The 17996-nt window shown below is 48.9% G+C and overlaps 2 protein-coding genes across 2 annotated transcripts in view; both read right to left on the reverse strand.

Annotated features, from left to right (window-relative positions):
* CRELD1 (cysteine rich with EGF like domains 1) overlaps positions 1 to 2679 on the reverse strand; it is an 8632-nt gene extending 5953 nt beyond the window's left edge. The window contains exons 1-2 of the mRNA XM_007945823.2: positions 2506 to 2679; positions 2061 to 2143 (exon numbers count right to left, since the gene is read on the reverse strand). Of these exons, the coding sequence (XP_007944014.1) occupies positions 2061 to 2143; positions 2506 to 2679 (257 nt within the window). The remainder of the gene's footprint in view (positions 1 to 2060; positions 2144 to 2505) is intronic.
* An 867-nt stretch (positions 2680 to 3546) lies between these two features.
* IL17RC (interleukin 17 receptor C) lies at positions 3547 to 17532 on the reverse strand. The gene is made up of 19 exons (XM_007945861.1): positions 17428 to 17532; positions 17132 to 17153; positions 16793 to 16945; positions 16472 to 16546; positions 16271 to 16380; positions 15200 to 15311; positions 14837 to 14881; positions 12641 to 12780; positions 12339 to 12398; positions 10323 to 10377; positions 10033 to 10226; positions 9898 to 9945; positions 8625 to 8670; positions 8345 to 8466; positions 8055 to 8114; positions 7325 to 7373; positions 4387 to 4482; positions 4235 to 4273; positions 3547 to 4139 (listed from the first exon to the last, which is right to left on the reverse strand). Exons 1-19 carry the CDS (start codon positions 17530 to 17532, stop codon positions 3547 to 3549), a joined length of 2124 nt encoding a protein of 707 aa, XP_007944052.1.
* Positions 17533 to 17996: the final 464 nt, after the last annotated feature.

Below are 17996 nucleotides of genomic sequence, written 5' to 3' on the forward strand. Positions count from 1 at the left end.
ATATATATTTATCAAAAGGTGGGCTGTTCAAAGCCACCAGCCACTCCTCGGAAGGAAGGTTGGGCAATCTACTTCCATAGTGATACCGACTCGGAAACCCAAGGAGGGGTTGCTATGAGTCAGGTCTGACTCGTCAGCATGTAACAACAACAAATATATATATATGTATATATGTATATGTATATATATATATACACATACACACACACACACACATACAATGTATAAGAGTTTGGCAAAATGCTTGGCATATAAGAAGGAGGTGATTTAAAAAAAAAAAAAAAGAGCTGTTATAGAGCTGGAGGTACTCATAGGGTTATCTTGGCCAATCCCTTCATTCACAAATGAGAAAACTGGAACTCATTGTGGGAAAAGAAAATGACCAATGTCACAGAATTTAAAAAAATCTTTCATTTCTAGTAGGCATCACAGTTTAATCCTATAAAACAGATAAAGCAGGTATTAATATATCATTTTACAGGTGAAGAAACTGAGGCTCAGTGAGATTAAGTGTCCTGCCCTAGGTCAGAAAGCTAGAGGATCAGAACTGGCAACAAGGCCTGGAATTGAACTCAGTCCCGTGGCTTCCAGCTAAACAACAGACAGGCATATAGGGTGAACATTTACACCAGGTAGATACACTCCTTAGAATGATCACTCATGGGAGAAGAGACGGGCAGTGTTTACACAGGGAGATAGTTCAGAGGGCACAGAAAAGAAGGACACAGGGAAAAGGTAACCAGAGGGAGGAAGTGGGAAGAGAGCTGTTACATTGTGAGGACTGCAGTCAATGTCATGAAAAAAATGTGTATGAACTGCTGTACAGAAAATGAATTTGCTCTGTAAACTTTCACCCAAATCACAACAAAAATTAAAGTAATAATAATAATATAAAGAACTGGCAACCAAGTCTGTGTAACTTCAACTCTTTGCTAACTCCTCTTCAACTTGACTTCTAAAAGCTGGAGGGCCTAGAGCTTAGGTCTCTTCTCAGCACCCTCTCTATATAATCTCATCCTGCCCCGTGGCTTTAAATAATGACTGTGTGCTGATGACTCCCAAACTCACAACGCCAGTTCCCACTTCTCTCCTGAACTCCAGACAGCTAAATTTAACTCCACTTGGATGTCTAGTAGACATCTCAACCCACATCCAAAGAGAAGTCCTGACACTCCTCCCCGACCCTTTTTCTTCCCCTTCCCAATCTTACCCATTTCAGGAAACATGCCCACTATCCACCCAGCTGCTCAGGTCCAAACACTAGTACAATATTTTATTCTACTTTCTTGTTATATCTCATAACAAAGCCACCATCAAGTTCTATTGGCTCTACTTGTAAAATATACCCAGAATTTGACCCCTTCTCACCATGTCCACCACTAGCAACCATACTAGTTGATGCCTAGACTATGGAATAGCCTCACAACTGGCCTTCTTTCTCCATCCTGGGCCCATACAGTTGGTTCACCAAGTAACACTGTGACTTCTTAAAAATATAAAAACCACACCGTTCCCTATCATTTCCTTACTCAAACTCCTCCAATGGCTTCCCACTATACTCACAACAAAATCTACACTTTTTTTCTGTAGCTTTAAAGGCCAATTTGACCTGGTCCTAGCCTCTGCCTTCATCTTCTACCACTCTCCCTTCTGCTCGTTCTACTTCCAGCCAATCCTCAAATATGCCAGGTTCAGTCTAAATCCCTTCCCTGACTGTCACATAGCTTGCTTCTTCACTTCAGGACTCTGCTTCAATGTCACACCATCTCAGAGAAGCCTTTCCTTGAACACGTTAGCTAAAACACCATGCCTCCCTTTAGTTCTGTAGTCCTTACCCTGCTTGACTGTCTCTCACTTTGTATAACTTGTTTATTCACTATTTTTCCTACTCGAATGTAAACTCTATGAAGATGGGCTTTGTTTACCTTGCTCACTGCAGTACTATATATGTCCAGTAACTAACTATCTGTTAAATGAGTAAGTGCTCCTCAAGACTCCCTAGGGCAGAGATTGGGAGGTGGAGTGTACAACTTTCCCAGGCCCCACCCCCAGCTCCTTACCTATCTTTGTATTTGGACAACTTCTCTTCCTCCCAGGCAGTGTTACCACCTCCAAAGTTGTCCCGGATAGTTCTCTCCAGGCCCTGCAGACAGAGGAAATTAGTAATAGCTAAGTACAGTGTCTAATACATTATAGACCTTCACACATTTTATTACCCACCAGCCACTCCTCCGAAGGACAGTGGGCAATCTACTCTGTAGCGATATCCCTTTCAAAACCCAAGGAGGGGTAGCTATGAGTTGGGTCCGGCTCAACAGCACATAACAATATTTTATTGAACAGAAAACTGAGACACAGAGAGGCAAACTGACTAAAGCCCTACAACTATTAAGTAGCCAAAATGGGACTTGAATCCATGCAGATTTGCTTCCTAGAGGTACCCACTCTTGCCTGCTGTGCTGTGGAAGCTGGGACCCCCTCCCAAGAGGCTGCTGGCGCACCCACCTTGTTGAAACTCTCGACCAGTCCCCGGCAGGTATGACAGGGATGGGGCTCAGGAGGGGGAGAAGCCTGGGGAGGCGGAGACGGTTGGGGCCAGACGGGTCCTGGAAGGCTGAGGAAGAGGCTCAGGGCCCCAAGCAGAGCTGAGACCAGGCCCCTCAGGGGCCCTGGAGTCATCTTTTCCCAGGCTGGGGAACCTGTGGTTAAGGGGGTGGGGAGGGTTCACTGGCAGAACTAGGCCCAAGATGAGAAAGAAAAGCCAATTCTAAGGTGTCGCGGGACTGGAAGCCCAGATCTGCGTTTTTAAAAGGGGCGAGACTGAGGTACGGCCGGCGGAGTTAAGGGAAAGATGGCTAATATGAAATATCAAGAGGGAAGTAAGTTTTCTACGTTACCGTGGGGGAGGTGGCCTGGATCCTTGGTATTAGGGGACAAGGAATCAACGCATAGTTTTAGGTTCTGAATATGGGTTATTAGGGGTAGGATCAGCAGTGTCAGGGAGAAGGGGTCAAATTCCGAGTATCAGAGGAGGAGGCCGGATGGGCGGTCTTGTGGGAGGAGTCCGGAACCCAGGATTGCGGGGAGGAGCTCGGATCCGGATATGGGGAGAGGGGTTCAGGTTCTGGGCCTCGCAGGAGTTAAGGCCACAGCCCAAGGCGGGCACGGGAGGGTCCGGACCCGCGTAGACCGCGGTGTAGGAAGAGACACCTCCCCGGCCCGCGGAAGCCGATGGCTTCAGCCCCCTCAACGCCGCCGCGGCCGCTGCCTGCGTAAAACGTGCAACCTCCTCCAGCGCCGCAGTCCGGGGCGGAGCCGACGCTCCAGCCAATGGCGGTTGGCCATGTGCCATTGCGTCACTCAACCCTAGCCAAACAGAAGCAGTGCCAGGCTGCACCTGTCCTGGCCTTTAAAGGGCCGCGGGGTACTGGACGCAGTTTGCCACTCTCGCCACGGAGAAGCTGAGACGAATGTTGGAGCCATGAATAGAAAAACAGCGTTTGCCTTTATTCAAGTCCTGTCCTCCGCCTAAGGTCCCATCCTACATCACCGCCCTGTCACCTCCGGAGGCGGAAAGCAGCTGTCCAGAGCCTGCTGGAGGGCTTGGGACAAGTGCCCCGCCCTCTCCCTGAGCCGCTCAGGCCGGGGGGCGCGGGGCCCCTGCAGGGCCTCTAAGAAGTCGAGCATCTGTGTGGGCAGTGAGAACACAGGCACCATATGGAAAAGGGAGGGCACGGCGTCCGGGGGGAGCAGCCTGTCAAAGCACGCCCCGACGTAGCGGCCGGGTGCCCGGCCCTGCAGGAAGTCGGGCAACAAGCAACTGAGCGAGGCGGCGAAGGCGTCGTCCTGGGCGTGTTCCCCTGGTGCAGACGTTCCGTCCTGCAGCCACTCGCGACAAAGCGCCACGGCCCCGGGTGAGAAGAGTAGGACCACCACACCACCCTCCTGCAGCGTCTGGCGCCGCTGCGCATGGAACCAAGCTAAGGGCCCATACGCGCTCAGTTCACGACGTCTCCACAGGTCCACGGCCACGCGCAGCGGCAGCTGGCACAGCGCCGACGCTAGGACGCCCACTAAGCGTTCGAAGTCTGTGTCGTCGGCGGAGTAGAGTAGTAGAGCCCGGCGGCCTCTGGTGGCCACTGTCAGAGAGAACACAGGGGAAGGGAAGCGGTGAGATGGCCCGAAGCCTGGCCCGTTTGGGGCGGCCCCCCGCCCGGCCTTTGCGGACACTCACCCCCCCAGCGGACGTCCTTCTTCAAAAGCCGCAGCCACTCTGTTAGGGGAGAGGCGCAGAGGCAGCCGTGAGGCCAGCCCTGCAGCCTCTAGGGAACTCCCAAGCCAACTCTGGTCTTGCTCATTGAGGGGGAAGGGGATGAAAGGGCTCACCTTTCACGTGGTCCTTTTTGAGAAGGAAAAGGAGGAGCAGCACAGCGACAAAGAGTAAGCAGGCCAGCCACACCAGGGCCCAGCGCTTGTGGATATCTGGTAGACCCAAAGGAGAAGCTGGGCTAGTAAGAGACTTCACACTTAAACCCCATTTCAGAGAAACTAAGTGACTTGTCCAAAGTCCACCTCACAGAAGTGGCAGAGCCAGGATATGAACACAGTTGAAAGCACCTATTTGGGTTACCCTCGATAAGTGACTTCACCTTCTGCCTCAGTCTCCACCTCTGTTAAATTGGGATAATAATAGAATCTACTGCATAAGGTGGTGGGGACTAAATCTATTATTCACACACAACACTTAACACAGTGTCTGGCATAGTCAGTGCTCAAATGTTAGCTGATACTATTTCAGCTGTCCTCTAAGCCTAAAGTGGCTGGGGCCTTGACCTTGCTCTCCTGCAAAGGCCTCCAAACTGGTGTCTCTGGCCTAAGTGTTTTGCCCCAAATCCATTCATCACATATTAGCTCCAGAGATCTTTCAAAAAATAAAGATTTGGTTGTAGCTGTCCCATTATCACAGCTTTTTGGGAAGCTCCTGGTGTGCTTAACATAAAGTCGAAATTCCCTACACTGGCCCCCAAAGCCCTGCATCCTCATCTCATGACAACGACCTGCCCAAGACACTCCTGCCATGCTAGCCACCTTGGAATTGCTTTAAAAAGCACCCTACAGACTTCACAAAAATGTATCTCCGCTATTTTCACTGGTCATGTCAGAAGAGACCAATCCCTGGAGAAGGATATCAAGCTTGATAAAGTAGAGGGTCAACAGAAAAGGAGAAGACCCTCAAGATGGATTGACACAAAACACTGCATAACGTGGATGAACTTGGAGGACATTATGCTGAGTGAAATAAGTCAATCACCGAAGGACAAATATTGTATTAGTCCGTTATTGTAAAAGTCAAGGAAAGTTTTATCTATAGAAGGAAATTTTCTTTGTTGGTTACCAGGGGTGGGAGGGTAGGATAGGGAAGGCTGTTAGATAGATAGAGATAAATATTGATTTGAGTGAAGAGAAGGGCAATGTACAAAATGTGACTGACCAATATGGCAGCATTGAGGATGTGAAAGACATAGAGAGGTACATGGGAGGTAGAGACAACAAATATGAACCCTTTTGTACATACAGTACTGCGTTGTCAGTGAAGGCTAACATGGGTGTATGGGTGGATAGATGGGTGGACAGGCTGAATGATTAGGTATGTCTATGAAATGGGGAGTGTATCCAAGAACATGTATGGGGTTGGCAGTTAATGGTCATATAAGTTTATGTGAATGATCAGAATTCCCAGGTGTATAATAGAGCTGACAAGCGGCAAGGTTGTGGTCACAGCTTGGTCACAGCCAGCTACCCAGAGGAACCGAGTAGTTGAACCTGCAGGCTTGGGACCATAGCCGCAGGAGACATCAAACTCAATTGGCATAACATACTATACAAACCATTGTTCCACCTCCTACTTTTGCAAGTAGTGACTGGGATCTTAAAAGCTAGCAAGCTGCCATCTAGATGCAACGATGGGTCTCTCCTCATCCAGAGCAAAGAAGAATGAAGAAAACCAAAATTCATGGAAACAATTAGTTCTAGCAACTGGTACACCATCTGATCTGCAGCTTATACAACTATGAGGCCAGAAGAACTAGATGGTGCCTGGCTACCACTGTCATCCACTTGGAAGGGGATCTATGTAGGAGACCCTTGACAGAGAGGGAGAACAATGTGGAGCAAAATCAAAATCATTTGGAGAAAAAAAAAAGGGGGGGTACCAGGTTTGCTGGTCCAATAGAGCCTGGTAGAACCACTGAGACTATGGCCCCTAGCTGCCCTTCAGGTCTGGAATTAAACCCATACCTGTGGTTTCCAGCCAAACAAAAAACAGGCATATGAGTTGAACATTTACCTCAAGTAGATACACCCCTTGGAGAGAACAATCATGGAAGAAAGGACTACTTATGCATAGGGAGACAGCTCAGGGGGCAGGAGTGCATGGAGGGATGGACACTGGGAAGAGGTAACTACAGGTAGGAAGTGGGAGGGGAGCTGTTGCATTGTGGTAAATTGTGGTCAATGTCATGAGACAAAGTATATGTGAACCACCGTATGGAAATGAATTTGCTCTGTAAACCTTCACCCAAATCACAATAAAAAAAAATAAATAAAAGATGGATTGACATAGTGACTGCAATGATGGGCTCAAGCATGGCAATGATTGTGCAGGACTGAGCAATGTTTTGTTTTGTTGTATAGAGGGTCTTTAAGAGTTGGAACTGACTTGATGGCACCTAACAACAGTGCCTAAGCTATTTGACTGCTAACCAGAAGCTGGTGGTTCAAACCCACCAGCCACTCCTTGAAAGGAAGATTGGGCAATCTACTTCTGCAGAGATACCACCTCAGAAACCCAGGGAAGGGTCCTTATGAGTTGAATCAGCTCAAAGACAGTGAGTTACTTTGTTTTTCTTTTGGGTTTTAACAACAACAACCCTCTTCACTTAGCTCAGCCTGGGGAGTTCAGCTCAAACCTTGCCCTGAGCCCTTTAGCCCTTTAACTCACCTAGGTAGTTTCCATTATAGGCATTCACAGCATTAGACACTTTCATGTTCTAGTGCTTCAGTAGCTCACACTTAGTGTAAGTGATGGTCTAATTTCTCCCTAGCCTTCTAAGGGTTGTGGTGAGGACAGGGATTATATCTTTTTTATGATCCTTGGATCGCACACTCTCATCCATGTTTTTTAAATGAAGGAAGAATATCCCTCTGGTTTATCTGAGCCCAGGGAAGGGAAAGCCAATGCATGTGCTGTCCCCAGGGGAACCTTGTCCCTGACAAGGTTCAAGCTCCTGTTACAAAGAGGAAGGGCAGCTCTTATAATACTCACATTTGTCCATGGGGCACACCCACAGCACTCCCAGACTGTTGTTCCACAGCTGTAAGACACAGAACCAAGTACAGACCCCCAGGTTGGGGTTTAACACCCAGTAAGTTCTGGCCAACCTGATATCCTAGTTTCCAGCCTCAACTATGCTTGTTACCCTGCAAGTTCCTGCAAACTGCTCTGCCTTTGTTTATGCCTTGCCTGCTGCCCAGAATGTGGGTTCCATGTCAAAGCTGGCCTGCCTTTCCTTGAAGCTTTCCCTGGAACCCACCACTTAGCACATGTGGGTTTACTGTTTACTGATCTTTAGTGAAAGAGCCTTGGTGGTCCAATATTTAAGTGGTCAGCTGCTAAACGATAGTTTGACAGTTCAAACCCACTTAGTGGTTTTATGGGAGAAAGACCTGGCAATCTGCTTCCATAAAGATTACAGCCTAGAAAATCCTATGTGGCAGTTCTACTCTTTCACATAGGGTTGCTATGAGTCAATCGACTAGTCAGCACACAACAAAAACAGTAGGCAGCAGTAAGCCCCTTGAGGGAGGAATTATGCTTATTCTACCCATAACCTCCCCTGGGCTGGACACCAAATAAGTGCAAATAGATGGTAGGTGGATGGGTAGAAGAAGGCTTAGGAAGAGTGAGTTTCCCCTGGTGTTCTTTGCTTTACTATGTGTAGGGAGAGACTGGAAGAGGCAAAGACAGAGTTTTAGGCCTATTGCTGCCTACTCACCCGTTCACATTGGCCTGACTGCAGGTCCCTTAGTAGCTGCTCTCCAAGACGAGCTGCCCTCTGCCAAGCCAAGAGAGAAGGCTGTCACCTGGAGGTGGCACTCTGAGGAGACCACCAGGCTCCAGTTGCCACTGAGGGGAAGGTCCAGGTCTGAGTCACCCCCACCTCCCTACAGACCAGCACAGAACCCGGCACAGAGCAGAGGGAAAATGGATGGAGGGAACATTGAAGGCCAGGTTTGAGATGGAACTGGAGGTCTGTGGAAGAGAGAGAGGGTTCACAGCCCTCACCGTGGAGGCCTTGCTAGGAAGTGGGGTGCAGCCACTGTGTTCCAAGGCACAGAGTGATCTGTTGTTCTGGGGGCCTTGTGTCTCCACTAGCAGCATGTCATCCTTGAGGGGTCCTAGGGAATCTGTAAGGGGTGAGAGGCCAGCCTTAGTCTGATCAGGGCTGCCACTTATTCATCCTCCCCATGCTCTGACCTTCACCACCAGGGGCCAGCACCTCCATGCTTCAATCCTAATACAATGGTCTGCCCCAGCCTCCCCCAAAGCCCCCCCCCCCACTCACCAACCCACAAGCACTCCTCCAGCTGCAGCTTCTCCCAGCTGCTCACCTGCTCAAAAGGAGGACAGGGTTAGGGGTACTGGGGAAATCAAGGGCCAAGACCAGAAAAACCAGAAGAGAAGACAAGAAGAAGCCTGTTGGGTTGGGGTCTGGACCTGACCTTAGGTGGATCTGGGTTCAATGTTCAATGCTGGGTGATTAGAAAAGTCACTACACACTTCTCACTTCAACCTTGTGAGATCATCTGTGCTACAGGGCTTTCTGTTCCTAAAGTCCTACAAAGTACATGTTCATTTCTTACCTAACCAACTTCTCAAAAAGGCCTCACCTGACCACCCTACTTAAAATTACAACCCCAATCATCTCTTATCCTTCCCTACCCTTTCCCACATCATTTGTATACAATTCTATACAACATAATTCATTTATACATCATACTGTATAATTCACTTATTTATTATGCTTATTGTGTATTGTCTGCCTTTCTGTATTAGAATATAAGCTTCATAATGGTGGGGACAGTTATTAGTTTTCTTCACTGATGTATCTATCCCCTGTTCCTAAAACATAGTCATCCTTGGCACATAGTAAATGCTCAGTAAAGATCTGTTGAATAAATAAAAACCTTTATAATCATCCTTTGAAGTTGTAGAGCAACCCATTCCACAGGTGGGGAAGATAATGTTAGCAATGTTGTTGTTACGTGCCATCGAGTCGGACCCGACTCATAGCGACCCCTCCTTGGATTTCCGAGGCAGTATCACTATGGAAGTAGATTGCCCCATCTTCCTTCTGAGGAGTGGCTGGTGGGTTTTGAATCGCCAGCCTTCTGGTTAGCAGTCAAGTGGCTTAGGCACTATGCTACCAGAGCTCCTAATGTTAGCAATACTACAAGCATTTACTGAGTATTTAGTCTGTGCTCATCCCAAAGGCAAAGCATTTCTCTTATTTAATTCTCAAAGCCATTCTATGAAAGAGCTGCTTTTACCATCCCCATTGGAAGCTCTGGTAGCCTAGTGATGCTGCCTCAGAAAACCGAAGGAGGGGTCGCTATGAATCAGTTCAGACTCCACGGCACATAACAACAACCATCCCCATTAAACAGATGAGGAGCCATGCAGAAGTGAAGTGACTTGCCCAGGGTCCCACGAAACTGGCAAAGAGGAAGCCTGCAACCACTTTGTTCTAGGGGCCCTCCAGAGGGCAGTGACTTCTTTAGCGGATGGTGCAAAACCAGCCCCAGGCGGACCGAGGCTCTGGCGCCGCCCCTTCTCACCTGGACACAGAGGTTGGGGTGGCTCTTCAGCTCAAACTCGAAGGCCTTCTGCGGAAAGAGGAAACTCGAGGGCTTTCTGCGGAAGAGGGGCTCCCTTTTCTGCTCCCACCCGGGCACCGCCCCCGCCCAGCTCACGTTCACAGTGACATTCTCCCGGGGCAGAGGCGGGACCAGCGGTTGGCAGGGGCCCCCGCCCGGCACCCGCCAGCACAGAGTCGCCTCAGCGAATATCGCGCATGGTGCATCCAGCTGCCAACGCTGCCGCCAACTCTGCCCGGACAGCAGCCGCAGCCGGGTGGCACGCCACAGATTCTGGTGCGCGCGGGGGTCTGCAGGGAGAGGACACGGGTCACTGCGGGGGTCCCGGTCCTCCCACACCGCTCTCACCCCAGACCCCAGGCCCCAACCCCACATCCGCTGCTCACCCTCCCCGAAGGGGCAGAGGTTGGTCCTGATGGAATCGAGCTCCAGGGGCCACACCTGGAAAGGAAACAGGGTTCCCCTCCGGTCACTTCAACCCAGTCAACCCTCCATGGGCAGCTACCATGTTCCAGGCCCTCTGGCAGGCACGGGGGACACATTCATTCAAATGATATTTCACCAGCACTTGTCCAGTCTTTTAAGGAGCTCTGGTGGTGTAGTGGATAAGACATTTGGCTGCTAACCAGAGGGTCAAAGTGCAGCGGAAGGAAGATGAGGCAATCTACTTCTGTAAAGAATTACAGCCTTGAAAACCCAATGGGGTTGCTATAAGTTGCAATCCACTGGATGGCAGTGAGTTTGGTTTGGGTTGTCCAGTCTTTCAGCCCTTTGAAGACCCTATAGAGGCATACATTTATTATCCAGCAAATCCTTAATAAGCACTATGCCAGGCACTAGCAACATCTTCATTCAATATACTATTAATGAGTACCTACTATGTATTTTAGCACTATGCTAAGGACCAAGGATATTCAATAACTCATTCCACAGTCATTTTGTGAACATCTACTATGTCCCAGGCACTGTGCTAGGTGCTGAGGACACATTGATTTATTCTTTCAGTAAGCTTTTTTTTTTTCTTTTTAATTCCTACTGTGATTTGGGTTCAATAAACTTTTTAACAGTACCTATTATGTGCTCAGCCCTATGCTAAGCACTAGAGATAATATATTAATTTACTCAGCAAACCTTTAAGTAAGAGAGCAATGTGGTAGACATTGTGCTTGGCAATGAGGACATTTAAATCACAGCAAACATTTCACGAGCATCTCCTATGTGTCTATCACTGTGCTCAGCAGTGGAGATTCATTCATTTATTCATTCAATAAATATTTAATTAGCACCCACTGTGTCCCAAGCACTGTGCAAGGCTCTGGGAGAAATTACTAAATTTGAATTAGATGTGATTTCTTCGCTTCAAGGAATTCACAGTGGTAGTAAGGATAAAACATGTATATAAATGAATAAACTCACTGCAGAAATATTCATTGAGCAGTGTGTGTGTGCAAGACCTGAGGCAAGTGCCCAAGTAAGAAAGGAAGTAATAAATAGACAAGGACAGAATAAGTGCAAGGAGAAGCCAGACAGTTGGGGAAAAGCTTTGGGAGAGAGGTGACATTTGAGCTGGGAAGATTTGGTTGTGTGGAGAAGAGGTAAGGGCATTTCAGGTAGCGGGAACAGAGGTGGGTGTAGCCATCCATTTGGATGTAACAAAGCTGTGTTAAAGGGGAATCATGGGAAAGGTATAATGGAAAAGTTCAATTGAGGGCAGAGTATGGAGCCCAGATGGCCAGGGAATCATTGGGAGGGGAGGTGGGGCCAGAAGTTACTGAAATGGTCTAAAGGAGAGATGGTAGAGGCCCAAACTGGTCTGAGATGGGGAAAAGGGAGAAAAGAATAAGAGACTTTAATGTCAGAGGTCAAATGGATGGTATCTGGTGACCAATTAAATGTGCAATTGATTGAAGAGAGAAAAAAGAGTCAACATAAGTAAGCCCAGATATGGTACCCTTCCTTATAACAGGCTGAATGAACTATTATTCCCATTTTATAGATAAGAAACAGGCTAACAGAGGTAAAGTGACTCATCCAAGGTCACACAGCTAGCAAATTGCAAAAGTCTGAATCAAACCAGTCTGAATCCAGAACACATGCTCTGCCTTCCAGGGGAACACACAGAAGGAACCAGGGAATAAGAGAAGGTTTCAAAGAGGAGGTGACATTTGAGTGATCCACGAAATATATAATGGAGTCCTGTGGATGAAAGATCAGGAATTGCATTCTAGGCTATAAAAGGCAGGAGGTGAGGGAGAGTGGGGGTCAAAGAAGGTCCACCCACCCCAGGAGGCCAGAGTTTCCATCTCCAAGAGGAGTGTAGAAGGTGGTGAGACCAGGAAGATGGGGGATACCACCCTCACCAACTCCCCTTTCCCTGGGGACCAGCTGGGCTCTAGTCCTACCTGAATGCAGAGGCAGGGAACGAGTTCTGTGTGGTTCAAGGTAAAGTTCTGTGGCCCAGTCTATGGGACAAGCAAAAGGAGGGAAGTTGGAAATGTTAAAGAGGAGGAAGAGGGCTGGAAGCCAAAGTTAAGGGCCCCAGGCAGGCAGAGTGGCAATTTCCTACTGCTTGTCACCTGGTATCTGAAATACCCCCACGAGAGTTCCCTTGCTTTGGGCATGGGTCTCCGTGTCCTCTTCAAAGGTCCCTTTTGATAATGCACTCACATCTTTAGCAGGAATGGACTTGAAAGGGGGCCCTCACCATGTTTCTTTGCCACTTGGATCTTGGGGGTCCCTCAACCTGGTCCCAGTAGAGGGAAAGGATGAAGTGTTGCTCCTCAGAGACATCCAGCACCACACGCATGTCGTCACCATCTGCAGACAAGTTGAGCCAGGGTAGGACTGCTGAGGGAGACAAAGCCAGACAGGGTACTTAGACTTCCTTCACCATTGCTGCAAACCCAAGCCTAGACCACACCTGCTCACTGATACTTTGATGTTTCCTCTAAGACCCTTAGAAGGCAAGGCCTGTAAGCCCATCTCAGGACAGACTTTGTCTCCAGAAGCTGGCCTAAGGCTGAGCCCATCAAGGCCCTAGGATGTGATCTTGGGACAGCTGTTTTCTCTTCTCAGCAGCCAGAAGGATCCTCCCCCACTGCTCAGAAGCCTCTAATGGCTCCCCACATTACTCCTAGTAACAGCCAGACACCTTACAATGGCTCACAAGGCCCTATCCAGTCTGGCTGCCATGTCTTCATTAACTTCATCTCCTAGTCCTTGTCCTTCATAACTGTACTGCAGACACACTGGCCTCCTTACTATTACTTAAACACAGCAGAAACTCCTGTCTATGCCTTTTGCACTGACTATCCCCTCTGCATAGATGAGCTTTGGTGGTGTAGTGGTTAAGGCATTTGGCTGCTAACCAAAAGGTTGGTGGTTTAAGTCCACCAGCTGCTCTGCAGAAGAAAGATGAGGCAGTCTGCTTATGTAATGATTTACAGCCTTGGAAACCCAATGGGGGTCAGTATGAGTCAGAATTAACTCAATGACAATGAGTTTGGTTTTTTGGTTTTTTACCCTTGGGCATAGAACCTTCTTCTCTCAGATACCCACATAGCTGCTCCTTTAATCCCTTCAGTTTTTGTTCACTATAGTGAGGTCATCTCTGATCTCCTGCAACTCCTAACTACCTTCTAACCCCTACATTTTCTCCACAGCACATATCACCACCCATCTGATAGTATATCTTAAAACTCCATGTGTTTACTGTGTCCTCCCTCACTTCCATCCTGACTCCCAGATAGAAGGTCAGCTCCGTGAGGGTAGGATTTTTGTGAGCTTTTATTGATTCATCTCCAGTGCCAAGAGCTACATTTCAGATACAGCAATTACTCATTAAATATATGTTGAATTGATGTTTACTGAAAGAATGATGAAATGAAATGCATGACGTGTATCTGTATCCTCCAAGCTCTGGTGCTGAATATTCTTTAATTGATGACTAAAGAAGAAAGCCAAGTTTAAGGAACCAAAAAGAAAATGAAGTTGAAATAACTTGGTATTTTAAAAAACATCACAGTGTTTATATCTTGACATGGGTGGTAGTTACACAGGTGTATACATATGCAAAAAATAATCAACTTGGACATTTCAATTAGTGCACTTTACACACTTTACTGTGTGTGTACAACAAAAAAGGAAAAACAAAAACAAAAAAATGAACAAAAATAAAATCCAAATAATGATAATGGGAAAAGCATACAAAACCTTGGCTTTCTTCACCACTGATTTACTGGTTAATATTATTTTTATTTTTATATGTGGAGAGGAAGCAGAACCATAATGTTGACAGTGCTTTGGGCCTCTAGATGTCCCTAAAAAAAACCAGTTGCCATTGAGTCAACTTCAACTCACGGTGACCCCATGTGTGTCAGAGTAGAACTGTGCTCCATAGGATTTCCGATGGCTAATACTTCAATTGCCAGGCCTTTCCTCTGAGGTGCCTCTGGGTAGACTCGAACTGCCGAGTTAGCAGCAGAGTACATTAACCATTTGCAGTTCAAACCCACCAGCCACTCCTTGGAAGGAAGATTGTGCAATCTACTTCTGTAGTGATACCACCTCAGAAACTCAAGGAGGGGTTTCTATGAGTCAGATCCCACTCGATGACAGTGAATTTGGTTTTTTTTTTTTTTTTTTCGGTTTAGAGATCCCCTAGATATCTCTATTACTAATAAATATATGTTATAAGGAGTGAGAAAGCCATGTTTATATTCCTAGTACCTGGCACAGATAGGAGTTTTTATTATAGCTCATGTCTGATAAATAAATGAATGAATGTGCTCCACCAGCTTCTGGGATGAGGCAGCCCAGATATGGAGTCAATTCCAAAGGTCCCTTACATTCTAGAGCCAGACCCTCCCTTCCCCCCACCCCCACTGACCCTAGCCCCTACCCCAGCAGCTCTGGATGCTGTCCCGGAATTCGAGCCCCCTGCAGTCTGGGAAGAGATCACAGAAAAGCCTCCAATGGGCCAAGGAAAGGAAGAGGGAGCTCCAACCCATGGAGGCCACTGGGAAGGGATCCCTAAATACCACCCACATCCGTCCAGTGCCAAGAGTACCTTCCTCAGGCACTGGAAAATCATGTCACCTGGGGCGAGAAGGCAGGAGGGAATGATTTTGGAGTGATGTGAGCTCAGACCCCTGCCTGGGAGTGGATGGGACTAGGAGGAGAAGGAAAGCAGAAGGAGGTGGCCCGAGGGGAGAGAGGTTAGGGAGGCCAGAACTTGGGGCCACAAGGCTCTGGGGCCACTTACCAGGCAGCTGCTGTGTGAGGTTGAGTTCCTTCTGGTATCTGGGCTGAGTGTAGGACCAGATTTGCACCTCACCCCCTAGGGCAGCCTCGAAGCAGTCAAATACTACTGAGCCCTGTGAGGAGAGGGGTTGGGGAAGGCTGGTGGTGTGGGGCTCTGGACCCAGGCCAAGGGCTGTGGCACCTCTGCATGGACCCCCCTGCCTGCCCACTCACCCACCCACCTATATTTACACTGTACAGCTAGAAATCCCACCATTACATTTCCCTTTGAGGATCCCCAATTCTAAAGCAAACATTCTCCATAGGGATGTCAGCAGGGCAGGGATAAGGGCCCTGACTATATGAAGCTCTATTCTCACCTCTCTGTCCTGGATCACCTAGTCAAAGTAACATGACAGACACCCCAATGCAAATGTGGGACACCCCTCCCCATAGAGGTTGTTCTCATATCCAGTGCCTCAGTGGTCCTCATAAGTGCTTTGTGAAGTGGCCCAAGCAAGTGTCTCCCAGTCTCCAATTTTCCTATAAGAGGATATTGGTTGAAGGTTGGGAGCAGGAGAGGAAGTCAAAGGGTTTGAGTGATTTAGCCTCAGTGGAGACACATCTTCCAATCATGTTTGGTCTCCTGAAGCAGAGAGAAGCCCCAACATGGTACATAAACGGTGTGGCAGGCAGAGCATTAGTCCAGGAGTCCAGAGAAGTCAACCCAGCCCACAGACCTCCCCTCTCTGAGCCTCAGTTTCTTTACCTGGAAAACGCAGGTAATAGTGGGGAGATTTTGAGGATTACAAAAGAAAGAAAACATTAAATTCACTGATGACAGATCTTCAGTGCTGGGCACTATACCAGGTTCTTTATGTGTAGCAACTTGTTTAATTCCCACAATAACCATGAGGTAGGACTATTCTTTTCTCCACTTTACAGGCAAGAAAATTGAGGCATAAAAGACGGAAAGGGCTCACCCACAGGCACATATCAGAATTAGGACTTAAAGAGCTAATGTGTGTGAAAGTGCTTTATAGATTTCCTATTAGACAGTGGTTATTATTGTTATTATTATCATTTCACATACCACAGACTGACCAGACTGCACGAGAGAGGAAGGCACTTGCACCTCCAGTATGACACAGCGGGCAGTAGGGTAGGCCTGGAAGGATAGCACGACTTGGGACTGCAGAGAAGCTGTGAGCAACAGGGCAAGGGATTGGTCAGGCCCAGCAGCTGTGGGCAAGGCCCTGGCAAGAGGCAGTTGGGCTGACTTGGTTCTTCTCACCATTGCTAGGCTTTCTAGGCCCTGGGTCAGCTGTTCCTCCAAACTCTTCCTCATCTTCAGGCTCTCCCCAGTGCCCTACAAGGCCCCAAGAACAAGGCCCCAGTCAGGCCTCCTGCTCTGGGCTGACTTTGAGAAACAGAGATAGGCCTGGGGCCCTGGGGGGTGGACAGGGAGACCAGACTGGCCTGGGGGTCCTTAGGGTAGTGACCTCTGGGAGACCACTGAGGATGGCCAGCACTGCCTGACAGATCCCCCAGTTCTCATGCCTGCCCCAGATAAGCTCCCATATGCATACACACAGCCATAGGTCGACTTCCTCACCATATACAGCCAAGTGGACGTCCACACGCACACAGAGGTCACAGTCAGTCTCTTGGTAGCATCTCAGCACCAGCTCTGTCTGTAGGCGAGTAGGCACCAGCACAGGCCCAGGGGTGGGCTCGATGGTCCCAGGCAGACAGAACATATCACCATCTGTACAGGAAGGGCGAGATGGGAGCTGAAGCTGTTCAGAACCTGGAGTTCTGCATCCAATACCCCAGAAGGCCAAGAAGCTTTGAGTTGTTCCTAGGCTAAGGGGGTGATTGAGGGCGTGGGATAGCTCCCTTCCCTTCTGCCAACCTGAGAAGTTCTTTTCTCTCTAATAGTAAGGATACTCACCCCAGAGTTGGCAGGAGAGGCCCTGGGAGGAAGGAAAAGGAGAATCAGATTTTATGTCCCCAAATCCAATCACCTTTCCCTGCCTGAGACATCCTCCCACCTCTTTTCAGGGCCCCCAGCTCCAAGCCCCTCCCAGAATACAGACTCCTCCCATTCTTCTCTACTCCTTCCAGTACCAGATAGACCAGCCAGGGCGGTTCTGGTGGTGGTAGCAGTGACTGAAGCCACGCTAGGCCTGAGATGGGCCACAGAATGAATCCTGAGCTTCTCCAAGTCTCCCAAGGCCCCAGACTCACCGGAGAGCAGTGAACAGTGTTCTGAAGCCCCACAAGCCTCTCCAGAGAGAGGACACCAGGGCTGGGGCCCAGTGCCAAGGACAGCAGGAACCAAGGCATAGGCATCTTCCAGGTGCCGAGGCACCCTGGCTGGAGGCTCTGTCCTGCCCCCCCAAGGGGGGGCAGACCCTTCACCCCTGCTTCCACTCAGCCTGGTGCCAGAGGGCAGCAGGCGCAGAAATCCTTCCCAGTCCTGGGGTCCCAGCCCTGGATGGCTTTTGCACTCCCTCTCCTGGATGTCCTGATTCCCGTTCTAGTCCCAGTTGGAGTGCTTTCGTTTTGGCTCCCAGCAGGCAGTTGGCTGTTCCCGCCCCCGCCCTGTCCCTCCCACCAACACCAGGCTTGTGAGCCAGCAGACTTGGACTGGGTGGTGGCCTCACCTCCTCCTTTCCTGCTCCTCTGCTGACACCTAGCTGGGGTTGGGGGGCGGGGAGCCCTGCAGTGGCGTATCTTGGCTGAGTAAGGGATCTCTTACTCACCTTGGGAGTCCAGAGGAGGAGGGCTCAGACTGTATGCCCCCAGGACCTAGG

This window comes from Orycteropus afer, unplaced genomic scaffold (assembly GCF_000298275.1).
Source record: "Orycteropus afer afer isolate SDZICR_OR568_19922 unplaced genomic scaffold, OryAfe1.0 scaffold00144, whole genome shotgun sequence".
Classification (NCBI taxonomy): domain Eukaryota; kingdom Metazoa; phylum Chordata; class Mammalia; order Tubulidentata; family Orycteropodidae; genus Orycteropus; species Orycteropus afer.